Consider the following 26,134-nt stretch of genomic DNA (forward strand, 5'->3'; position numbering starts at 1 on the left):
ACATGAGCCATGAGAGGGCAAGATAGCATCTGATGTTGATGGTGAACTTGAATTTTGCACATTCTTGCATGTGTGAAATTGGTCATCAAAATAAGAAAAAAAAGTAGTTTTTTTATACATGAAATTTCAAAGTTGAAATCACGGAGTACTCAGTAGTTTAAGCAGGTTGGATAAACCCAGAAAAGTCTTATTTCCTGCTGCAGGCAGGAATGGTATTTCTCTGAATTAAAATTCACTTTGATAATGGATAAACATTCCCATGTGTCTTGCTTTCTTCCTGATGCTTTTTTAAAGTGAAGAAATACTGAGATTTTTAAAAGTGAAATAAGGTGGTTTTAAACCAGAAATTCATGTCATTTTTCTCATAATAAAACTTGAAGGTCTTTGCAGCTAGTTCCTCTTTATGGGTTGATGGTGTGGTGCTATTTTGATAATGGAGAAATAATGAATAAGTTTACAAATACAGCATAATACCTGGGAAGTGAGAGGACATAACATCAGGACAGTACAACCTCTTGTGTGTTTGCCATGGCTATACCTGCTGAAGACCAAGGAAGGTAACAGTAGGAATACATGGATATGCTAAATGGAGAAGTCTATAATAAACCCTGCTTTGTTTTTGCCAAAGGAATTGTTTCCAGAGTACAGGACTAAAAATGACCGAGCTGCTTGGTTCCTGTGGGCAGGTTCATGTTGGTGAGTTGGTTCCTTCTCTGATCCCTTAGGGGGGAAGGAGCACATCTGGTTAGTGGGCTCGTTTTCAGGCTGTTAAGCAGTTGTATCAGGTGTCTTTAGTTTGATTCAGTTCTTATTGCTTTTTTTCTCTCAATATGTAAACAATATCTGGTCTTTAAAAGCTGCAGTTGGTCACTGGTTGCTGCTGGCACTTCTGAGAGAAGAGTTTGTGCTGTGAGCCCTAAGTGAGGTGTGCTGGGTAAATGGAAAGGATTTGTGACAAACATGGCAGTGGATCTGCTGTGATGAGATTGTGTAGTTCTTGTTATTCCTCCAAACCATTTGACAGAAGTCTGAAAGCTAGAAATCGTGCTCAGAAACACCAACACCACCAAATTGCTTGGCTTTTATGATGTTTCTCATACAAGTCCTGTTCTGTGTTCTTGCAGTAGGTATCTTCAGTGTTTTCCTGTCTGTTTCTGACAAGCTCTGCGTGCATGCTGAAACTTTAATGTTTCTTTTGGAAGTAAAGCACCCTTATGTGTCAGTAATGTCAATCTCTCTATTTATGTATTAAGGCCATAGTGGAATGGATAAATGTAGAGGTAGGATCCTTCTCTCATCTTTTTCATTGGGGTTTTTTTTTTTTTGGTGTAATAGAGAAAGTTCACTGGAGTGTGGGGGTAGAATACTTTTTGAAATAGAAGGAGTATTTTGTATACAGAAATGTACAGACCTGTCCAGGGCTCTCTACCTCTTGTGTTGCTTTAGCCAAAGCCTTTGTTTCCTGTCTTTGCTAATTACCTGAGGCAGTGGACTGTGTTAACCCCTGTGTAGTGTTGCCAGTGTCTGGCACTCTGCACAGCACTGCAGTGTGTAATGCGGAGATTACTGCTGTCAGAATGACAAAAAAATTGTCGTTTCCAATGCAGCTTGCAAGTGCAGATGTTACTGTAATTGAAACAAATGCATTTTTCTGCCAGTAAGCAAACCAGCAGGAATAATGTGGTGGAAGCTGTTCTTTCCTTGCTTGCATGTCTCTAGATAAAATTAACTTCTCTGCTGAAGCAAAGATATTGATAGATATTACTAACCAGATATCAGCACAGTATGTAATGTGGGGAGGTCTCTGAAGGAGGGAGAGCTCTTCCTTGGTGTTCTGAAAGTGTGATCAAAGAACACTGACCTTCCCAGCATTCCAAAATTAACAATTTTCGACTTCTTTTTTTAACTGCAAATGCAAAATGCATAGAGATGGCAATGTTAACTGATGCAAAGACCCAAAAAAAAAGTATGAAAGTGTGCTTGCATTCTAGTGGAGAAATACAATTTAATGCTCTGTCACTTTTTGTTGAGATTTATGCTTGCTTTGAGCACCTAATATTTATTTCACTATTTTAAAGCCCCCATACCTAAAATTAAAAAAAAAAAAAAGCCAAGCAAAAAAACCCCAAAAAAATACCACACCAAGATGTCAGGGAGCAACAGCAAGGGAAGGCAAGCTGGGAGTCAGTGGTGACGAGGCTGGCAGACAGGACACTCATTGATAAGAATGCAGTCCCCCAGTGCCTGCCATGAGGCAAACAGTAGTTTGGGAGTAGTTGGCATGGATTTACAGAGGGAAAATTGTAGCTGGCTAACCCAGTAACCTTCTACAATAGATAAAGTAGGTGGTTGGATAAGGGAAGAGCAGGAAATGTTGCTTCTTGTGGTTTGAGCTCTCACTGTCTCCTGCTGCATCTCACAAAGCAGGGACTAGGTCAGTAGAGGATCACTGATCAGTACAGTGGGGTGCACTGAGGACTCACCCAGCTGCCAGGCTCAGGGGCATGCAGTCCCCATGGAGGTCAGCCACAAGGGCTCTGTTCCAGGGGCTGACACTGGGACCATCCTTGGGGATGCCCAGGATGTGCAGCTGGCTGTAGCTGTGGCCCTGTGTGACAGTGATCACAGGGGTCTCAGGGTGAGGGAAGAGATGAGAAAGTTGACTCCATGTTCAGAAGGCTTGATTTATTATTTTATTATATATATATTATTAAAAACTATACTTAAAGAATAGAAGGAAGGATTTCATCAGAAGGCTGGCTAAGAATAGAAAAGGAGTGAATAACAAAGGCTCAGACTGACTGAGACAGTCTGAGACAGCTGGACTGTGATTGGCCATTAATTAGAAGCAACCACATGAGACCAATCCCAAATCCACCTGCTGCATTCCACAGCAGCAGATAATCATTGCTTACATTTTGTTCCTGAGGCCTCTCAGCTTCTCAGGAGGAAAAATCCAAAGGAAAGGATTTTTCATAAAACATGTCGGTGACAGCCCTGCTTTGAGCAGGGGTAGAGTGGTCAGTACCCAGAGGTGCCTTCCCATCCCATGGTCCAGGCTTGCACAGCTGCACAGTGTCCATGTTAGCCTTGCCAGCAGTGGGGTTTTTTTCCCTGTTTAATACCTCTTCTTCCATAGACTACTGGAAGACTTTTTTGCAAGTGAAGTGAAAGGATTAATCTCAAAGTCAGTTTACCTACAGGATAGATGTTGGTATTTGCACTTGGAACATTTGCAAATACCAGCAATTTCACTCCAGTGCTGTTCATTAGAAACCCTAACTGTTCAAAACTACAGAAGCTTGACAAGGGTTAAATCTCCTTGCTTTCTCAGCTCATGTGTTATCCTGTTTTCATTTTTTTTTTTTTTTTTAACAAGGAAACTGGCCAGTGGATACAGCCACAGAGAAAATACAGATAGAAACTGTCAGATGACTGGTGACGTGAAAGAATTACAGATCATGCCATGCTAATCATGATTATGAATTTCTCATGTAGGTTGAATTTGGTTGAAGCTTTTGTGATGGATCCAGAGCTACGTCAGTGCCTTCAGGAAGATCTGTTACGTCGCTTTCCAGACCTCAACCGGCTGGCAAAGAAATTCCAGAGACAAGCAGCAAACTTACAAGACTGTTACCGAATGTTCCAGGCTATCAATCAACTGCCTAATGTTGTACAAGCACTAGAGAAACATGAAGGTATTGCTACCCCCATCTATTCCCAGTGCTTTGTGGTGCACTGATGATGCAAAGAAATAGAGCATAGATTTCCAAAGATTTGATCCAAAGATTTTCTAAATCTTTTCTCCCTGTGTGCTTTTGTTGCAGGAATAAAGCTTATGCACATTTGAATTTTAAATGAGCTGAAATTACAAAATGCCAATCAGATACTTAAGAATGTTCAAAGCCAAATCTTTGCAGGAAAATCTGTTCCAATTAGTGTGTAGCTGAGATGCTTGAACTGTTGGGTGGTGGTGTGGGAATCTTTGACCTGGACTTGCCTCTAGGAATTCCTGACCAACTGTTTGTGTGCTGTGATCTTATAAACAAGATGGCATTCATACAGTAGTGTTGTCATCCAGTTTGGGTTGTAATTACACACAAAATCCCCCCAGTTTAAGTATTAGTGGTATAACTCAAATGATTTTTTTTTAAATCATAATGCTCCTGTGTTTGATACTAGTAACATGGCAGGATTTCCTCCAGTCCTCATTAGTAGGAAGCACAATGCTGTGACAAGCAAGTCTAGAAAGTACAAAAGCTGCTATATTTTTTCCTTTTTTGTGTATTAGCAAGGAAATGCAACATATGATCAGCATTCAATTTAGCAATAGTAGTTCTAACCTACCAGAAAGCTCATTTCTACTGAAGCCCATTAATTTGTTAGAAATTCCCTCTGTGTAAAGCAAGCACCAAAGACTAAAAAACAAATGTTGTTTGAAATGGTGTGGTTACAAAACTTTCTTTCCTCTATTTGAGTAGAAAATAAAGCTACCCAGTGTCTTGCACTTTTCTGTACGACAGTTTTACAGCTTCAAGTAATGAAACTTCTACAATATTAATCTTAAAATAAATCAATTTTTGGTTATTGTCTGTGTTATTTCCAAGAGCAGTTAAGATCTGAAACTCTGAAGGCACTGACAGATGTAACTCTTTTGCTTTTGTTTTTAAAGAGCTGTCACTCTCCAGCTGCCTCAGTTGTGTCCATTTTGCTTTTCCAAACAGACTCTGCTTGTTTTAGCCTTGACATGGAGCTCTTGGATTCCCATCCTGTACTGAGGTGTTAGTTCAGAATGCTGGCTTCCTGTCTTCACTTCTTTTTACATTAGTTGCCATTTGGATCAACAGAGTTCCTGTGTCATACCCCTGGGATAGGAAAACAATTCCATTTTTAGAGTTTTGAGGAGCAATCTGTGTAAGGCAAATGCTAAGCTCACCATATGGAAAAGTTAATAGACTGCAAAAGGTTCTTCCTGTTCTACACATGAATCAGTTGGACTTAGTAGGGCAATCACCAGCAGTATATTAAAGATAGTTTAAAATAGGTGGTGTGTTATTTTTATTTTTCTTTGTACTTGTGCCACCTGTTCAAAGTACATGAATGGTCTGGTAATTTTCAATGTACATGAGTGATTCAGACTGGATCTGGTAATTTCTCTGTTTCTGACTGTACAGAATGTTGTAACTCATCAAGGGATGGAAAGTCAGAAAGATTTTTGACAATTCTGAGTATGTGCCAGTTTCAGAACTCCCTTGCCTATGAATGGCTGTGGGGATATAGAGCAGCTATGGGGATATAGAACAACCACAAAGCCATCAGCTGTGAATGCCTTTCCCTCAAAATGAAGCATTGTTTTGTTGAAATCCTTGTTTTTATGGATGGTGAAAGCTGAGGAGGGGGGTGATGAGTGAAGATGGCTTTTTTCTGGTTTGGCCATAAGAAGTCTGCATAAGATGGGAAAGAACTCTGAGTCATCAAATCATTTTGCTCTAGCTGGCAAAAGGGAGCAATTGCTCATTACTCAGATTGCTGGGGCATGAAATTTGGGTCCTTACAAGGTTTCTGTCTTCAAGAAGCTGCTGAAGCATCTTCTTTCCCATCTCAAACAAACACTCTTTAAGTCTGTAAATATGCAGGATAGAGGAATTGTGTACTGGGTGTCAGGTGTGTTTTTACCATACTGTATACAGTGACTGAATATCCCTTACTGCTTGTTTCAGTCCTCTTCTTTCCCAGACTGTTGCACTGGTGTCTTACACCCTGTTGTGATCAAACTTGGCTATTTCCCATCCTTTGTCATATCCAAGTGATTATTCCTTATTCATAGTGGAAACACATTTATCTATCAATGTGTCATCTTACTCAGTGTTACAGTTTACTTCATTTCTATTAGCCCAGTTTTCAAGGTGTTGATCTATTTCTGATTTATCTGATTCCAGTATAAGCTACTGATAGCTTCCATATTGTATATTTTAGTTACATTTATAAGCAACCTTCTTTTATGCATTAATATGAATTCACACATCTTAAAAAGATAAATGCTTCTGTGAGCCCTGGAGGAACTGATGTCCTTTCAGCTTGTTCATCTTTTGCAAGTGGGTGATGTCCTCTTTATCTGCACTCTGGTCATGGCATAAATCTTACACCTTGGCACCTCGTATGACACCATGCTGAATGCTTTAGAAGAGCCCAGATTAGGTCTGCAGAGTCCCCTTTGTCTCAGGCATTCAGTATTTCAGACAGATATTATCTACCTGTAGAAAACCTATACTGTATTTTATCCCAATTTCCATTGTTCTTTTCCTTTTATCCCACTTTCCATTGCACTATCAGAATGACTGGTGCACTTAGTCATTGGGATTTGTCTGTTTTGCCTGGATAGAGCAGTGTCATTTTGCTGCCAAACTAACTGTGTGCTTCAAGTCTGAAGATTAGTGTTTTATTTTAATTGCCAGACAACATTTTTAAACCATATTAACAGTCAAGTCTTTAACATGTGTAATAAACACTTGTCTGTGCTTCAGTAAGTAAATTATGGTTTAAATTAAAAACTGCACCTGGGCACAGATAGGCTCTGTGATCAATGTGCATCTCTGCTTTTGATGGTGCATAGCTCTATTAGTCTTTCTCTCAGTGGTTACTTTCCATCCTAATAGTGTGGAGTAGGTGCAAAAGAGCTTTTTTTTTTTTTTTACTATGCATCTTTTCTATGAGTTAATGAATACAGGTGCAAGAAATGTTGGAGTTTAATTTAGAATTTTTCAGTGGTGTTTCTGGCTCATATTCTTGCAATGCCAGGTGTTTTAAGAAAAGCTTGTGCAAAGAACCTTTTGTAAACCCCCATTATTTGCTGACTCCACTGTTGTACTTCCCCCAAGTGCTGGATACCAAGTTAAAGTTGGATTAAAAGTGAAAATAAATTTTGCAGTGTATCAGTTGGACCCATATAAATGAATGTATGTAAATACATCAGTATTTTATTTACTTAATAAATTAATATGCTCTAATTTTAATATATTCCAACTTTTGAATGTGACATCTCCCTGTAGTGTCCAAGGTACACCCTTCAAGTTTAAATAATGAAATGGCATCGTGAAACTTCCCTACTCAAGAAAACAAATTAAAATAGCTACTTTAAGTTCAAGCACAATTGTTTTTCATTGATTCAAGAATATTGAAGCTCATTTAATTGTGTGTGCCATGTATTCTGTCAGCTAGAGCACTGGGAACTGCTAAGCCCACTCTGAAGAATGGACATGAAACTTTTTCTGCTCTTCAGTCTCTTTCTCTGTTGACTGCTTTTATTTAATAGGTTGGTTTAGATGTGTCTTCTTACAGGAGGGAAAAAATCAAGATATTAAGAGAGCAAGCAACAAATTTGGAATTGAAAACAATCTTTAATTCATATTTCTTGGTTTTGAAGATTTTTAGTCAGCAGAAAACTCCATTTTTGCAACTTCAGTAATCTCTCAACAATATGTAATTTTTTTCTCTATTAATAGATGTTAGTCAGTTTAGAGCTTTCATTTCAAAAGTTTGAGAGACTGGGGAAGCAAAAAGGCATGGTAGAAAAAGACACCAAACCAAACTTTTTCTTTCTATTTCAATTTAGAGAGGAGAGATTCACTTGGGTAATCGTGTCCTCACTATGTAACTTCTATAAATTTCTGTGGCACTTCTTCTATAAATTTCTATGGCACTTTTTCTCAGGAAAGGCTAGGACTTTTTCCTTAGTCTGGTAAGAAATTGAGAGGCTCTGGAATATCCAGAGCTTAATTTTGTGTTTGTCTGTTAATGTGCAGAGCCTTGCCTGTAAGCATTAGAGGCAGCAACATGATTCTGTACATAACTCAGTGAGTCTAAGCTCATGGTATTGGATTCATCTTGAGGCATTTTTGTAAATCATATAGTCAATAATGCTAATCTTTCTGTGATTAAATGATAACTTGAAGTGGCTGCAAAGATGTAAACATGCATTTACTGACAGAACGTTTCCACAGCTGGCTGCTGGATATAGGTGCTTATTTGTAGCTTATGTGTACCTGAAGAAAATACTTCCTTCACAAATTTGGCAATATCTGTGCATGTTAATTTAGCTGTGAACTGCTCTTGGTGTTCAATGCTTTTGGTGTTCCGTGGACTTCCAGCCAGTATGTGTTCTATGCAGTTTGACTTGGTGCTACATAGTATCTCTGTTCATTTTGATGCCTTCCTGTCTAGTGGAAGGAAGTTACTGTAAAGACCTGGTTATAATATGAGGGGTTTGTTTTTTGTGGAAAACAAAAGTTGATAACATACACTGCAGTTTCTATGTCCATATTGTAATCACCAAATATTCCCAGTATTATGTAATACTTTGTTAAGAAGAATTAAAAGCTGTGAGTGTGGGAGAGAAGTCCTACATTTTTTGCAGAAGGCATGTCAACTTATGTGCAAGAATTGGTAATATTCAGACAATGGGTTTGCTTTTATGCTGTTGTTTGTTGTTTTACTCACAGCAGAAGGGAATTAATACCCCCAGTTCTGAACAAAGGTGACAGAATAGGTACAAGCTCAATCAGAATGTAGATGGGATAATGCCAATTTTAAAAAAGGTACATGTGTTTCAGTGAAATAGTCCTAGCCCATCTTTGTAAAATTAACCTTGCAGTTGTGTTGTTTATCTTGGATAAGTGAATTCTGGTAAATCTGTGGGGGTTTGGGAATGATAATTTTTTGTTTGTTCCTAACAGGAGCTCACCAGATGTTGTTGTTGGCTGTATTTATAACACCTCTTAATGATATCTGCTCTGACTTCTCAAAGTTTCTGGAGATGATAGAAACAACATTGGACATGGAAAAGGTATGAAATGTTGTGTAGGCAGGGTTTACTCAGCAATTAAAGTTGCTTATTGAGCTTTGCAATCTGCTCTATATGAACTAAATTTAATTGATTATCTGTATTAAGTAGCTAGTGATATTTTAACTGTATATAGAAATATATGTTGCATTTAGAAATATATGAAGGCTGTTATTAAATATCAGGGTACTCAACAGGATATTCACCCACTATCTGAAATTATCTAGCCAGTGAAAAAATGCTTTGGGTGCATTGATGCTGTGAACCTGAAACTATTTTTTAAAGATCTCATCAATATTAAAAGTGGAGAAGTAATTTTGTCATTTCTCTACTTTGTATTTTTAAAGTTACATTGATATGTCTCAAATCTAGAATGTAGCCCAGGGTATGTTTATTACTTGGGGAGTCTTTTAGGAGTTTCTTTTTTTTTTTTTTTTATTAAACAGGGGTTAGGATTATCCTAAGTGAAGATCTCAGCTGGCTGTAGAAATAAGAGAACTACCTAAACATGTGCCAGACAAGGCAGTAAGGGCCATTTGTTGAACTTGTGAGAACTGCAGTGGGTTAAAAATTTTGAACATGCATACTTTTCTCCAAAGGCAGGAGCGCTGCCTTTTCTTTCTTTGTATTGTGTTGTGCATCCATCAACTGCATTTTACTGTTCATGGAAGGACTTGTTTGATTGACATGTTGCTGTAATTTGTGATGTATGGTAATGAAGAAATTTATAGCTTTATACCAGTTACAGACCATCTGTTGATGCAGTTTGTGTGCCCTGGGACTCTTGTTTTCTTTAAAAGTAACAGCTGTTTAAGCCTTCACCCTTCATAGTCCAGCTCTTCAAATTTCTTTTCAGGTTCTACTTTAAAAATGTTTTGTTGTCCTTCTAAACAGAATAACAAGTCAGTTATTTTTAGTCAAATCCCATAGAATCTGACATGTTAAGTTTGATTTCTCCCCTCCTTCAAGGTACTGGAAAATGCCTGTAGATAAGCCAACACTGGTTTTATCAGCAGAATAAACCTTGTCCCTAGGAACACTAGAATCTGAACTTTGACTTGAAATTCCTCTTGGATTTTGAGGGAGTTCAAATAAAATAGGCAGTTCTATTCTGAGTGCAATTGAAGGACAGGTTGTCATAGCAACTAAATTGTGTCAATAATCCATTCTAATATAAAAAGAAACGTCTAAGTTCAAAAAGCGTGGGATATGGTTATTCATTTACCTAGCTGTAATAAAAGTTGAGAAACTGTCACTTCCATTCCTATTTATCACAGAATCAGAAGGGGCCTTTGAAAAACCATCTACTCCAACCTCCTCCTCAAGTCAGGGCAACTTCAAAGTTTGGTAGTGCTTTTGGTACATAGCCACCTGGCAGTGGAGGCACAGGGAAGGGAGAGAAAAAAGATGAAATGCAACAAAAAGATGAAATGCTTCATCCTTGCTTCTGAAAATTCAAGTTTAGAAGGAACCGTGTCTCTGCTTTTCAACTCAAGAGCTGGGTTGAAATTGGTCGGGTTTTTGGGGACACTATGTAGGTTCCTTCCTAAGCCTCTAGAGTCTCTTTTGGGGCAGAAATTACTGATTCAGAAACTTCAGTTTCCAAAGGCTTCTTGTTTTGAAACACCCCATGCTCTGTCTTGATTAGCTGCCTAAGTCCAGGGTAGCAGACAGATCGTGTACATGACAATTTCATTCCCTCTGGCTTCCCTTTTTGCCCTTCCTACTGCTCAGTCATTTGTTTGCAAATAAATGTGCTGCAGACAACTCCATTTCAGCAGAAAGGAGTCTGTTAAATTGGTATATTTTGCGTGTATGAAGTACATTATGTGAGAAAACAAGTATTTGAGATGTGTTTGTTTTGCAGTTGAACCAGACACCAACTATCACAAACAGCATTGCATGACAACATAATATATGTATAAAAAATTGAGTGTGAATTATTAAGTAAATTCATTTCACTCTGTATGATCAGACAGATTTTTTTTTATGGCTTATGTTCATATAAATTTTTTCTTGTTATTTTTCTCTAGGTGGAGAATCATGAATTTCTTGTCAAGGCTTCTTTTGATCCTAATTTAACAGAATTGAGAGAGAAGATGAATGAACTGGAAGAAAAAATGCAGTCCTTACTAAAGACTGCAGCCAAAGAACTAGGTAGGGTTTGTAACTGCCTTTCATTCATGTCTCCTTTGTGAAATGTTTTGCAATCAGATGATTAAAACTGGTATAAAGAAGTTAAAGGGTTAAAGGATGTTTGCAGTGTTATATTATTGAGTTGGGCTTTGGTTGTTGCAGTACAAGCTGTTGAAAACAAAGGGATTTTTGGTTTATAACTTGCCCTTATTTTTTTTTTTAATAGAATTCTAAATTATTTCAGAAATGATCATATTTGTTGCAGAATCCGTTCCGTAGAACTGTAACTCATCAAACTCTTGGCTAGCTCCGGGTCTGTTCTGCATTCTTTGAGGACCTGCACTGAGACTTCCCCCCTCCTCGGTGCATTATTCTGAGTGTTCATTCAGCTTTCTTTTGGTGTTCCTTGCAAAATGTAATTCATAAGCAAATGAGACATTTAAAGTGTTGATTGTCCTATGCAGAAAATTCCATGTGCAGCTGATGAATTGGGCATTGAAAGAGTAACTTTAAGAAAAAGAAAAAGCCACCAACTTTTAATGGAAATATGCCAAGGAAAATTGGCAACACTATACTTATTTTGGGTTACACCTTTAAGAGCTTGCTTTTTTTTCTTTGTTTTGATATTTTTTAGTGTAAAGATGATACCTGGATGAGAAGAAGGAAAGTCAAGATTGTGTAGGGATAGAATTAGAAATCTTGTAACAGAGCTGTGTTAGCAGAAGGATCATGATAGTAGAGGTGCTGTGCTAACAGCAGCAATGCAGGGTGTCCTTGCATTTTGAGAGCTTGATTTGAATATGCAGTTTGAGAGCATTTTAAAGTAAGAGCAGAGAATGAATCCATATATTTGGGTTTGGTCTGGGTATTTCTCATAGCAGTACAGAACCAAAGCAGGTCCACTCAATTAGGTCATGTAAGAGAGGCTAAATCATGGAACTGAGGGCTGGTGAGCAGGAATAGCACAGGCTGCAGGATTTGTGATAATACAGCTGGTTTCTTTTTCTTTCTTTTCATCTGAAAGGTTTGGAAGCTGGCAAAAGTATCAAACTGGAGACAAATTCACAGTTTGGGCATCACTTTAGAGTAACTTGTAAGGAGGAAAAAGCTCTCCGTAACAATTCGAAATATGGAATCATTGATACACAGAAGAATGGTGTGAAGTTTACTAACAGGTATGAGATGGTATTGGTGTTTTTTTAAGGCTGTTCTAAAAGTAATAGAATTGTTCCTTTATAATTATGCTGATAAACTGGATTCCCTACAAACTGTCACCTTTTTAAATGGCTCACAGATTGAAATATTGAACAGGACTGGCATAGAGTTTATGTTAAAAGCTGCCTTCCCCATTTATGTTGCCAACTATTGTCTATTTTTGGTTCTTTGACTTGGGCTAATTTCTCTGTTTTAGCTGCAGCAAGTATCATAATTGCTTTTACTGTGAGTGTTTGTACAGACACAAGCTGCAGTAGGGAAAGAGCTATTTATGTTTATCACCAAATGTGACATGCAGAATTTTGTTGCTGATTACCTTTTTTTTCCCCTTTGTTCCAAATCCTCTCTAATTTCTGTTAGTCTTGTGTGTATTGAACTTCAGTTCTGTGGCACTTTTAATTGAGCTGTAAATGTAAATGTAAAATGTAAGTCTTCAAGCTAATTGCATTAAGGCTATTTCAGTGTGTCCTTGTCTGGACAGGAGTTCTGACACAGATCAGCTGAAAAGTCTATATTTTTCTGTTGAATTTTAGCTCTTTTAGAGTGTTTTAGCAGGAGCTGGGGCTGCATCAGTCATCAGATGTTTCTCTGTCCTTCAGTGTTTTTACACAGAGGAAGCAAAGTAGAAAGTTGCATGTGCAGAATTGGTAGTACCTTAGGTTGGAGGCTGCTTCTTATCCCTCACTCTAAGCTGATGCCCCTTGGAAATTAGATCCTATCTGAAGGTTAGATGGGGTAGCCCAAAGCTTTGCCTAAGTGCCCATCCTCTTCACAGCCTCATGGGCACAAGTTCCAGTGCTGAATTAGTGTTTATGAAAACTTCCCTGATCAGATCTGATGAGAATTTTCCTCACAGAAACTTGGGATCTTAGGATCTGCTTCTTTTGCTCTGCACCTCCAAGGAGAGTCTGTTGCCTCTTCCCTCCAGGCTGACCCCAGGTTCTCTCAGCCTTGTCCTTGTGTGCCACGTGCTCCAGCTCTGTACCTTTGTGGTGACCATCTGCTCCAGGTTCAGTGTTGGGAAGACAAAACCCAAAACCAGAGATGTCGTCTCAGGAGTTCTGAGTAGAGGGGGAGGATGACTTCCTTCTACATGCTGAGTCCACTCTAGCTAGAGCAGCCAGCATGGGCTTGGCCTTCTCTGCCTCACTGCTGGCTTGTGTTCTGCTTCTTGATGGTGTAGAGACTGGTTTCTGTTAATCACTCACTTCCATAGTTATAAATCCTTATCTTTGAAAAGGAGGGCAAACATATTGGTTCACACCAGCCAATATGTTGGTGTACTTCACACCAATTTACTTAAATGAACAAAGTGTAAGCCTTAATTGCATTTTGTTTTAACATTTACTCGGAGGATATTTTTTTAAAAACATCCCTGAAATGTAAACCAGCTTTTTCTGGTTCCAAATATGTTGTGAATCTAAATGTATGATGAAGTTAGGCTTTTCTGTAACTGAGAAGATGTACTTAGAACCTGTACTTTGTCATCTGTTGCTTTCTCTTAGAGATACAGCCCATGCATCACTAATAAAAAAGACTTCTCTGTGCTTAGTTAAGTTATAGTTGCTTCTGTAGGTGGTACTTGAAGCACAAGACTGACTTCTGCCTGTAGTGTGGGCACACTACTTGAGTGTGTTTCTTATTCAGTCTTGAAGACTCTTGTTCTTTGTTTAGGAGACAAGCTTGAGAAGAACAAAAACTTGTTTAAACTCTTGTCTTTATTTCAGCCTACCTTAGTTTGAAGATCAGAACCTGTTCATAGTGACAGTAATTAACTTAGGTTTTTACTAAATGAAAGAAGTCAATGCCTTCAGATCTGATAAGGCTGTTGTAGGACTCTGGGCTAATTACACAGTTGCTTAGCAGCAAAATGTAGCAAAATAGCCAGAAATTCAGTTTGAAGAACTAGTTCTTATCACACAGCAGTTCTAAAACAAACATAGATGATGTCATGTGTTGATGCTAGAATTTCTGGTTTGGCCCTTATGGGTGATCTTAAACTTGGAATTAATCTTGAGGCTGCCTTGGTGTGAATGAAGTGTTGGTCAGTTGCTTTGTGGTCTTTGTGCTGAGCCTTGCTGTTAAAACAGCTGGGAATACTTGGAATAGACTCTCATGAGGAGGCCAAAAGTTTGGCACTGTAGGTGAAGGCAGAACATCACAGCTTTTAAATACTCTCGTTTTGTTCCCAGCAAACTGAGTGCCATCAATGATGAATATATAAAGAACAGGGAAGAGTATGAAGAGGCTCAGGATGCAATTGTTAAGGAAATCATTAACATTGCTTCAGGTGAGTGTGCCACTGTTGATGTGAGTCACAGTCTGGAGTGCTGGGAGGGAGGACTTGCTGTTTCTTTGAGGGTCTTTCACAGAGACAAATTGTAATATAGCCCAAAGAATTGATGTCAAAAGCAAAGTGTGGCTTTCAGACAGCTGTTGAAAGTTTGAAATAGGAATTGTCTTCTGTCACCAGACCCTTCCCTGGCATTGCTGCAGATGTGCAGTGATGAGGTGTGTGCAAATGCTAATCCCATAATAGGAACAAAATTAAGGCCATAAAAGCCACTTCTATCCTCCACCTATCTCTCTGACTCAGGGCATCTTCACCCAGACGGCAGAAGAGGTAAAGGACAGCAGAGAGCTGAAGGAGTGGGACCTGAGGTCTAAGAACATTGATATGCTGTGTAAGATCAAGTTAGTCACTGCTTATATTTCAATAGTAATTACTGGTCTCCTAAGTTATTTCCATATATTTTGCTCCAAGACTGCCTCCTTACAGGGCATTCTTTACTATCCTTCACCAAAAGCAGAAGAGACACTGGGGAAATTGGGCTGTAGATCCAGTCCCTCATCCCTTTCACCGAAGAAAACCAAACACCAAAACTTCAAAAGCTGATACTGGGGATGCTGGGCCATCTAGCCTGGTGTCACAGGCTCTGTATCTGACAGACCTCTCCCTCCCATCATTCGCACAAACACAGGTGGCTGCTGTGTCTGAAGTGTCTGTGCTGTGTCCCTTGTGTCTTTGCTTGCATGAGCATCAGAGTGCCGTGTATTATTCATGAAGGAAACTTACTGGATTTCCAGATGAGGGAAAATAATCAACATGGCCTTTTCTTAGTCGGAAGAAGTCTCCTTGGTATTCAAGGCATAGGAACTTCAGGATTGCATTTTAGACTCTCCCAGGAGGTGACTTTGCTCTTGAAGAAAATTGTTACTGCAGATGAATTAACTTGGTGGACTCAGTGTAGGCTTCAAGGTACCTTCTCAGCAGGAGCAAAAGAATAGCTAATGGCACTGCACTTCCATCTCCTCTTGCAAAGCAGGTTATGCAGAGCCCATCCAGACCATGAACGATGTGATAGCCCAGCTGGATGCCATTGTCAGCTTTGCCCACGTGTCCAACGGGGCCCCGGTGCCCTACGTGCGGCCCGTGGTGCTGGAGAAGGGCCAGGGCAGGATGGTGCTGAAAGGGGCCCGGCACCCCTGCATCGAGGTGCAGGACGAGGTGGCCTTCATCCCCAACGACATCACCTTCGAGAAGGGCAAGCAGATGTTCCACATTATTACTGGTAAATATTGCTGTTCTCTTCTTTGTTTGTTATTTACTTTGTAAATGTCTCTGAGTATTTCCAATAATGATGTCTTTTTAAAAAGAAAAAAACAAACCAACAACAGGCAAAACAAATTGGCAACCTAATAAAATTTTGTCAAAACAATTTCTGTCATCAAGGGCGAGCAGCTACTGAGTTATCATCTTTCTGCATGGGGAATAAGATTTAGCTCTGGAAAAGAAAGGAGGGTATTTGTAAGGGTATTTGTATTATTTATTGCTATTTTTTATTGTATTTTTTTTTTAAGTGTCCGCAGTGTTGATGTGAAATGTTACCTTTGACTGTGGTTCTTCTATATGTTTCTGTACACACAGGCATAGTTCTCATCATCCAGACTAACGGTAATGGAATTGGTTATTGTCATTTTAGTTGTAATGCACTGTTTGGAAAAGGTGATCACTAATTTACAAAGGCTCATTTGTGAAGAAAAAGGAGGCTGCTGGACAGTAGAAAATAGAAATTAGTCCTTCCTTAAAGTAAGACCTTAGTGAATGTAACTCCACAAGCCAGGCAACCTGGAAAGCCTGACCCTGCTAAAGTGATTTGGAAAATTCCACTAGGCATCAATTGTACTTTGTTAGTGTTTTCTTTGTGAAGTATTAAAGAAGATTTTAAATGCAAAACATGTTTCAATGACTGTACCATTTTTTACCCTTTTCTCTGGCGTAATTAAGATAATTTTACTACACAGTAAAACATTTTTTAGTGTTTATGGATTTAATTGAATCCTAATTTCCATCCAGATGTCCTTAACATACGTTCCGAGTAGCAAAGATCTGAAATTAGCGAATGATTAATGAGCACTTCTAACATAATCAAAAAGAAAAATCAAACATCTGAATTAATGCATAGTAACGCGCTTCTTTTTCTGGTTAGCAAAAGTGTAAAATTGGTTTTAATTATCAGTTTTCTGGATCATGCTTTTTATTTAATTTGTATTTCAGTTACAATTAACTGCTTAATATCTGGGTTTGCTGATTCTGAGTGACCCATTAGCTTTTACCCAGTCTGTAACTAAGCTGTGTCATTTTTATAGAGAAATTTTAATAGTTGCTTGAGGTGAAAACAAATTATTACAATTCTTAAGCAGAAATAAATACTGATAATTTTTTTAATTTAAAGCTTATTAGTTTTAGGTGTGAACGCATGTTTTAGATGATTGCTTATACTTTTGAAAAGTCCCAAAACTTAGGAAGGCCCCTGATTTTCTGTGATCACCTTTCTTTTGAAAAAGAAGCATTCACTAAGACAAACAAGCAAGCCTTGTTAGCCCTCGAGCCACCTGTTGCACCTGTTGGACAAGTTTGCTGCTGTTTTCTGGCAGGAGAGTAATGAATTTAAACACTCTTCTAATTTAGAGCCTGTTCTCCTTTAAAAGAACTGTTGAATTGCAAAAAGATGATGCTTTCCCAATTAATTTTGAAAAATTTTTCTTTAGGCCCTAACATGGGGGGAAAATCGACATATATCCGACAGACAGGGGTGATTGTTCTCATGGCCCAGATTGGGTGTTTTGTGCCCTGTGAGTCTGCAGAAATAACCATTGTGGATTGTATCCTGGCTCGGGTGGGAGCAGGAGACAGCCAGCTCAAGGGAGTGTCTACTTTCATGGCTGAGATGCTGGAAACTGCCTCAATCCTCAGGCAAGTCCTGTACTTTTGTTTGGCTGTCTTGGTTGGGGTTGATGGGAAAGGAGGTGCTCTAAAAGAGGTGCATTTGAGATTTTTCTTTTCTGGGGGATCGTAGTGGAGAATTGTCACATTCATGTTTTCTGAAAAATCCCTTTGCCCAGGATTTTTCTTCTGGGAAGCTGAGAATCCTGAGAGAAAAATGAAAACAATGATTATGTCATTTGCTTCTCCTGTGTTTTGCTGCTTTGGAATGTGTTTGGAGATTGTTTATCCAACAGGTGGTTGTTTCATTGGATTCTGGTGTGAATTATTTTGACTCATTTGGCCAATCAGGGTCAGGCTATGTTGGGGCTCTGGAGAGAGTCAAGAATTTTCATTATTATCTTTTTAGCCTTCTGTCTGTGTCCTTTCTGTATTCTTTAGTATAGTTTAGTATAGTATTCTTTTATATAATATAGTATCATAAAATAATAAATTAGCCTTCTGAGAGCATGGAGTCAAATTCATCATTCCTTCCTTCATCTGAGGGGAATGCAAATACAATAGAGAATCTCAAGTTCTTTTTAGGTGGTACATAAGTTATGGAAGTAGCCTTCTGTTTATTCCAGTGGTCAATACAGAGTTGCTACCAAGAGGCCAAAGTCTAAATGGGACCAAGAACCTAGTGTGGGATGATCTGTGTGATGCTGTGTCTGCACTATATTTGTTAATAAGGACTGCCTCTTCCATGCTCTGCATCCACAGCATAACTTGTGATACTCCAATATCCAGAGTTCACGCTGCTATCAAACATGAACAAATGCTCTTGTGTTTTTAGGACAGCAACTGAAAACTCCCTGATAATCATTGATGAGCTGGGAAGAGGAACTTCCACCTACGATGGCTTTGGCTTAGCCTGGGCTATCTCAGAATACATTGCCAGCAAAATCTGTGGGTTTGCCATGTTTGCTACACACTTCCATGAGCTCACAGCTCTTGCTGACCACGTGCCAACAGTAAATAACCTCCATGTCACTGCTCTGACCAGCGATGACACACTCACCATGCTTTATCGTGTCAAGGAAGGTAAGGCCGGGTCTCAGCTTTGTGTTGCCCTGAGAGAGAAAAATCTTCATGTGTGGATTTTTTTTTTTTTTGTTAAGGTTGGGATTAAATGTGTGAGATAGTGTTTTTTATTTGGATTTAGGTGTTTGTTAGATTTTATTTATACTACAGTCTTATAAGTTGTGAGTTCTGCAGCGCTTTACTAATAAATGAAAAAATGGAGCTCTATTTCTCTTTCTAAAAGGTCTTTTAAGGATAAATGGTTTAATTAAGAAATGACACTTAAATTATTTTTAATTTAATAACTAACTACTTGTGACCCTCAGCGTGGACTTTTTTATATAATTACACAACATTACTTAAACTCATAAAGAAGAAGGTGAAGAAGAAGGACTAGCTTCTTCTCTAAAACTTTTGTTTTATATACATTACTATATTCAAAATCTTAAAACTCGAAGTTTTTTGCTACGTGATATTACACATTTCTATTCAAACTACACATTTATAATCCTAGTTCTATTATTCAATTTTGGAAGCTTTCTCTATGGCTTCAGGTTAATTGCAGTGTTCTCTTGGGGGTCAGTGCTTGTCAGCACAGAAAGTCTAAAATTCACAGTAACCAGGGTTCCAGCATTAATGGAAGAAAAAATCCCCCCCAAAATTCATGTCATTCTCCAGGCTTGGGGTTTATTATATATATATTCTCTGTCCGTAGACAGTGTGTGTGACAGGAGCTCTGTCCATGTGTGAACACAGTAGGTGATGATGTTAATGATTATTTCTTAAGCTGTCTAGCTACTTCTGCCACTCGGGTTGATGCTTTTGAGTTGCTCCCTTTTTCTTTTTCGAACACAAAGAAAAGGGTTCCAGAAGGTTATTTTCTGTTTTCCTAAAACCGCTGCTTTAACCTGCTGGTGGAAGAGACTTACATTTCTTAAACTGCTCTTTTAAAAGGAATGAGTTCACCTTTTATGTGCTGACAGTTATAATAATGTCTATTTCATTGTAATAAGACTTAGTCTTATGTTGCCCAATTTATACAGCAGTTTGGTGTAGGAAAAATCATATGGGTAATTTCTAGCAAATGGCATCACAATAAAACAAGAAGTAGCCTGTTTTGTTAGTATAATTTCAGTTAGATGTATTTAATTAAAGTCTTTTAGTGAATCCAGTTATTCCTTTCAGTATTAAATTAAACAGTTTTTAATTAGGTATAAATTTAATCTATTCCTCCTGCTTCCCTGTATCCCCATCATTTGTTTTTGTTCCCTTCAGCCAGAGAGCCTGTATTTATTGCCAAATAAAGCAGAGGTGTAACTGGCTTGCGAGGTGTGCCCATTTATGGCATTCTCATTTAGTTTTGAACTCTACAGTGATTTTGGATTATTCTCACTAGAGTATTTCAGTTTGGTTGGCAGCCTTTGGGCTGAGGTTTTGATTTCAAATGTGGGCAGAATACTCCTTCTGTGTACCTCTTAATTTTCCTCTTCTGAGTTCCACAGTGAAGGAATGACTTAGGTAACACTTGAATGGGTAGAGCAGGGTTACTGTAGAACACTCTGGCTATTCTTGATCTGATACCTTGCTGGTTTTACTCCTATGACATTGCTAACTGCCTATTTCTTACTCATTTCTTCTGGTTTTAAATCCATTAAATTACTTCATTTCTTGCCCATCGATTACATGTATGACCACTTCTAATTTTGTGTTCCCCTCTGGCTATAATCTTGCAGTTAGGTTTTGGATACTTTTCTGTAAAGCTGTGGGAGTCTGCTCTGAGCAAGGGGAATCACAGCAGGAGCAGAAGTAAGGAAGGCTTCTAAGGAATGCCCAGTTTTTGCTTGAATATTACTCCAAATTGCTCTGGCTCTGGTTCCCAGCCAGGCCCACTGGAGAGGAGGTGTCTGTCATTCTTTCCTAGTTTGCTGTTCCCCATCTTCTCCAGCACATGTTGAGCTCCTTCCACAAAGTGAAGGTTCATGCTCAAGTTGGTGCTTAAAAGGTGACTTAGTGTGGCATTGGAACTGAATAAAAATAGTCCTAAACTGCTGCAAGTGTACATGGATACCAAGTGGTTTTTGTGCAGCAAGAGATGGTGATGTACAGAATCTGCCAACAAGCCGTCTTTAGGTGCCTTAGTTTAAGCATGTTGGTTGAGGAGGGAGTCAGTACACACTATATGAAAACCTTCTACATCCTCTGGAACAGCAGCTCCTACAATAAAGTCCCCTGATATTTCCCAGTTGGGTGGGTTCTCTTTCTTCAACCCACTCCTTTTGTTTTTAAAACCTGTATTAATTCAGCCATTCTGGTTGTGATAAGAATGGTAGAAGCCCAGTTTCATATTTTTCTTCAATCAGTTTTGCCATTTTTAGCCATACACATCTTTTCTTTGTACACACAGTGTCTTTTCATTCCATCCATTTTCTTGGAAGTGCTTTTGAGCATGGAGACACAAATATTTTTATCTATCTACTTAAACCTCTGTCAGAGGAGATGCAACACTGTGAAATCTTCATCTTTAAATACCTGGTCTCCAATCAGATACCCATCTCTCACCTAAGTTTCTGCATTTAGTGTTGTGCTCTTTCCCTTTTGGGGTTGTTATATTGCTTCATCAGGGATGTGCACATAGGCAGCTCAGATACAGCTGTGTTTTGAAACAAATGGCAGGTTTGATGTAGTTTGAAATGTATAACCAGACCTGAAAAGCATGACAGGGAACTTCTATCCAGTGTTTCCAACCATGTCTTTGTGCTTCAGGAGTGACAAACTCACCAGAAGAGGAGACACATGAAGTACTGTTCTCCAGGCCTCTGCTCAGGATTCTCTGAGCTGAGAACTGAGTTAGCTCTGGGTCTGGGCAGGTGTGTCTTTTTAAAACAAAGCCAAGAAGACTAATTCCTGCTTAAATGGGTTCATTTCCTTTAAGAAACCTGAGAGATTACAGGGTTAATAAAACAGAAAAAGTCTAAGCACTAAATTTTCCTTCACCTATTATTTGATTACCTGGTATTTAATAGATGATTGCACTTGCAAAATGACAGCTGTTTTGCTTTGTTAACTAATTAATTTATTCTTAACTCCTTGCTGGAGACCAGAATTAAAAGGATGTAGCAATGTCTGTGGGAGGACAAATGGAATTATGATAATGTAAACAAATAAGACTTGATAGATTTTTATCAGAGGGCTTTTGATACTGAAGTGAAAATTGATTTATGTAACTGTGTATAATTTACATATTCTGAGCAATTAAGAGGACTTTTCTCAAACATGTTATAAACAGTGTATTAATTGAAATAAGTGTGAAGTTACAGTTGAGAGATTTTGATATAATTAAAGATGACTTCTGGAGACAGGAATTATGTGGTACAGATGCAAAGGAGGAGAGAGATGATTGAGAATACAACATTTAATGTTTATCTATACACACACACATATATTTATACAGGTATAGAGTAAATATCAGAGATAACTATTAAAAACATGCAAATTCTTCTATAGACTGTGCCAAAATACTTTAATAAAAATCATTGTTCGATTTTATTCAAATACTAGAGGGAAATTCTCTTTGCCTGAAGAGTTTTCCATTTCTTCTTGAAGCACTTTGGAGCCCTGTAATTACTGCTCTAATAGAGCTTAATTAAATAAGAGCATATTCTTTGTGTTATCATTTTTATTAGAAAAGGGAAATCAGAAAGTGCTGAGGAGAACCAAATAATGTCACACACTTAATTTTTCAGAACAGAGAACTATTACAAGCATGTCCATAGAATCTCTGTGTAGCCATGTTGTCTTCTAAGAATTCTTAACTGGGTTTTTTTTCTGCATCCAGGTGTTTGTGACCAGAGTTTTGGAATACATGTAGCAGAGTTGGCAGCTTTCCCAAAACATGTGATAGAAAGTGCAAGAGAGAAAGCATTGGAGCTGGAGGAGTTTCAAAACATTGGCAAGTCCAAGGAATCCGAAGGAGAGCCACCAGCCAAGAAATTATACAGAGAAAGAGAGGTTTGCTGTCAGAAATATTTTTTAAAATTTGAATTGCTGAAGCAAAATCGTTTAAGGATTCAGATTCCCCCAAAGCCTGAGGATAATTACCCTGTAATGTATTTTTCCATTGCAAAATGGCTTGGCTACAGTGTTTGTTAGGAGTTGAAGAGACGTTCAGGGGTAGTGAGTTTGATTTAGATTAATTTCAAGTTAATGTAGGCAAGAATTTTATCTAAAAAAACAGATTTAAGATACAGCTTTCATTACCATTATGTAGAATATTCTTGGCTCTGCAGTTGGGTCACAGCTGGTTTTGCTCCCCCTTGTCTGAGTGTTCATTGATGCCCAATGTGATCAGATCTGTTCACACCAGAGTGAAGCTGAATATCCAGCCTTCTCCTCTGTGCCCTTCCTGTCCCATGAGAAGTGTGACATCTCAGAAGCTGATCATACCAAAGAACACAGCAGTCACTACCTGGAATGGCTGATTTACACCTGATTTTACAGGTGTCACAAAGCCAAGTTTCTTTAAAGAAGCTTCCTCTGCAAGTAGTGTAGAGGAAAACAAAGGCTGCAGGAAGCTTTCACGGAATATCCTTTGTTGTCTTGTTGCTGGACTAAGAGTCCTGACAGTGGCATCTGTGGCAGCCTCCTGGGAAATCCAGTGCTGCTGCTTTGTGGTTTACATTGTTTTTTGTCCAGTGTAGCTGGGTCCTCCTTGCTGTGTGCAGGCAAACCTGCTTGCTGAGCTTGGTTCTGTGTCCCAGCAGTCAGCCTGAAACTCCACAGCCTTGTACCACCTTCATCTCCTTCTGGCAGCCTTGGGGCTACTCCAGTGTGTGGAAGCCTTGAAGTGTTAGTCCACATCCAGAACACTTCCTACCTTTAAAAACCCTTTGCTCTAGACAGAGGCTGTTACCTGTTACTTTATTTTCAATTTCAGAGGTCAACTGCATTTGTGGTTCCTGGCTCAGTAAGTGGATCTGATGCTTTAGATGAACAATATCTGGTTTGTTCTGCTTTTTACTGCCAGAAGGCTTCTCCTCCAGCTGCTCCACTATTACCCTTCCTGTGTCAGGCATTGTGGTGCAGGAATTTTTAGATCAGTTGGTCCTGGCTGCATGGTCCTAAGTTGGTGTAAATTAAATTGGCATAGCAAACACTTGTGACAAATACAGCATCATGTTTTATTCTTGGGTGTTTCAGTAATACAAAATATACCATAAACCCTCTAGGCAACAGAATGGCAGAGCTTTAGATGTCTCACCCAGAGAATTTGTCTGCCTTGGTTAACATCATGTGTAGAGGGAAAAGGCTGCTATTACTTTTTGGGAACTTCTGCACTGAAAACTACTGCATCAGTCTTAAATGATAAGAGGAAAACTCAGTGAACTTTTCAGTAGAATTCTGCAATGCAGAGGACTGGACAAACTTCTGCATTCTGGACCAGTTGTTTCCAATACAGGGATTCTGAATTCTGTTTGGTTGCAATGTTTGTTCTTGCTATTCAAGTCAGATTGTTTAGAAGTTCCACTTTGCCTGTTTGTGTAAAAGCATATGCATAAAGCTTAATTATCATCTGTTCTCCTTGGTGACGGCCACTCTGCAGTTGCTTGGTTACAATGTGTCCTTTCCTTTTGCATGTTGAAGCATTGCTTTTGATTGACAGTCCTTTCTAAAAGTAACTAGTTTGGGTAATATGACCATTCTGGTGCTATTCCTGCTGGCAGTGCTCACCTCATGTTGCTGCACACTGGAATTGAGTGTGGAACACTTACAGGAGATTACAATGTCAAATACTGTATTTATGCTGATCAGCTGGTGCTTTTTGCTCATGGTGGAAAAAGAACTTCTGGTACCAGTGTAAGTGCATTGTTCTGGTGTTCAGAACTTGATAGCAAGGACAAAAATAACCATAATTTTTGCCTGCACTGAGTTTCTGCTGATGAACAGTACTTTGTATCTATAGGGAGTTTGGAAAATTCCTGCTTGCTATCTAAACGCCTTTTCTGTTTTCTTTTCCTTCTCTTCTCTCCATTTCAGGAAGGTGAAAAGATAATTCAGGATTTTCTTTGTCAAGTGAAAGCATTGCCCCTGACAGATATGTCAGAAGAAGACATCAAAGTCAAGTTGAAACAGCTGAAAAATGATGTGCTGGCAAAGAACAACAGTTTTGTGAATGAAATAATTTCTCGAACGAAAGTTACATCATGAAATGTGCAAGAACAGGATACAGCTCCTGAAGCATATTTTGTATTGAAAGAACTACAATTTTCTTGTCTTGTAGCTTTTATATTTTATGATACTTGTGCTCATTTATGTAGTCATTTTTTCTTGGATTGTAATTATTTTGTAAAAAATTCTGAGCACATTACGTGCCAGATTCCTGCTTTAGTTGGGATCGTTTTGTCCTTTTAGAAGTTTGCAATAAAATGGTTTTTCATATTGAGTGTTATTGACTGCACAAACAGAATGTGTAATGTTTTTCCAGAAGTGTGCTAGAAAGTCTAACAGCTGAGGTGTCAAACAGTTACCAGAGCCTTGGAAAGCAGCGGTATGTACACAAAATCTTTGTCCTAGGCCATGATTCTTTTTTGTGTGATGCAATTACATTAATTAATTCACTGAAGATTTACTAATTCTATGTTAGTGCTCCATTAGAAAAAATCCATCTAAGTGTGTCCAGGTGGCCAAGAGGGCCAGTGGCATCCTGGCCTGGATCAGCAGGAGTGTGGCCAGCAGGACCAGGGCGGGATTGTCCCCCTGTACTTGGCACTGGTGAGACTGTACCTCCAGTGCTGTGTCCAGTTCTGTGTGTCTCAGGAAGGAAAGACATTGAGGTGCTGGAGAGACTCCAGAGAAGGGCAGTGGAGCTTGAGAAGGGTCTGGAGCACAAGTCTGATGAGGAGCAGCTGGGGGGGCTCAGCCTGGACCACAGGAGGCTCAAGGGAGACCTTATCCCTCTCTACAAGTCCCTGGAAGGAGGGTGTAGCCAGGTGAGGATTGGTCTCTTCTCCCAGGTAACAGTGAAAGGACAAGAAGAAACAGCCTCAGATTGCACCAGAGGAGTTTTACATTGGGTATTAGGAAAGACTTCCCCAAAAGGGTTGTCAAACCATGGAACAGACCACCTGGAGAAGTGTTGGAATCACCACCCTGGAGGTATTGGCAATACACGTGCATGTGGCACTCAGGGACATGGCTCAGTGGTGGCCCTGGCAGTGCTGGGTTAATGGTTGGATTCCATAATCTTTGGTCTTTTCCAACCAGATGTTTCTGTGGTTTGTCAGGAATTTTCTGTGTGTGTTCCTGCACAGGTCTTGGGAGGGGTGAGGTGGGTGATTGGGTGGGAGGGATTTCTTTTGTTTGCTATGTGGTGAATGGTAATGCCTGAGTCAAATACACTACAGGCCTGCTCTTCCTGCCTGAGTTGTGGTTTCATAATGGCAGCAGGGGCTGGAGTGAAATTACATTTTAGCTGGAACATCTGAGCTGATCATGATTAGTGAAGGCTGTCTGCAAAGTAAGAATACATTGATTTTTATCTGATATGCTTCTCTCGTTGAGGCAGTTTGAAAGCATGCTGGTACAAGTTTATTTTCTCCTTGAAATTTAGCATTTTAAATTGTAACTGAAGAATACTACCTATATTTAAAACTGTCAGC

At 39.0% G+C, this 26,134-nt stretch overlaps 1 protein-coding gene across 3 annotated transcripts in view; it reads left to right on the forward strand.

Annotated features, from left to right (window-relative positions):
* MSH2 (mutS homolog 2) overlaps positions 1–25,092 on the forward strand; it is a 46,300-nt gene extending 21,208 nt beyond the window's left edge. The window contains exons 7-16 of one of the 3 annotated variants that reach the window (XM_084202992.1): positions 3,499–3,698; positions 8,733–8,842; positions 10,873–10,996; positions 12,000–12,150; positions 14,383–14,480; positions 15,514–15,762; positions 17,243–17,447; positions 18,253–18,500; positions 22,315–22,487; positions 24,513–25,092. In XM_084202992.1, coding sequence (XP_084059118.1) covers positions 3,499–3,698; positions 8,733–8,842; positions 10,873–10,996; positions 12,000–12,150; positions 14,383–14,480; positions 15,514–15,762; positions 17,243–17,447; positions 18,253–18,500; positions 22,315–22,487; positions 24,513–24,683 — 1,729 coding nt within the window. In that variant the 3' untranslated portion in view covers positions 24,684–25,092. The remainder of the gene's footprint in view (positions 1–3,498; positions 3,699–8,732; positions 8,843–10,872; positions 10,997–11,999; positions 12,151–14,382; positions 14,481–15,513; positions 15,763–17,242; positions 17,448–18,252; positions 18,501–22,314; positions 22,488–24,512) is intronic. The other 2 variants (XM_084202993.1, XM_084202994.1) reach the window with 2 other exon arrangements.
* The last annotated feature ends 1,042 nt before the right edge of the window (positions 25,093–26,134 follow it).

Source organism: Fringilla coelebs (assembly GCF_963513975.1).
Source record: "Fringilla coelebs genome assembly, chromosome: 3".
Classification (NCBI taxonomy): domain Eukaryota; kingdom Metazoa; phylum Chordata; class Aves; order Passeriformes; family Fringillidae; genus Fringilla; species Fringilla coelebs.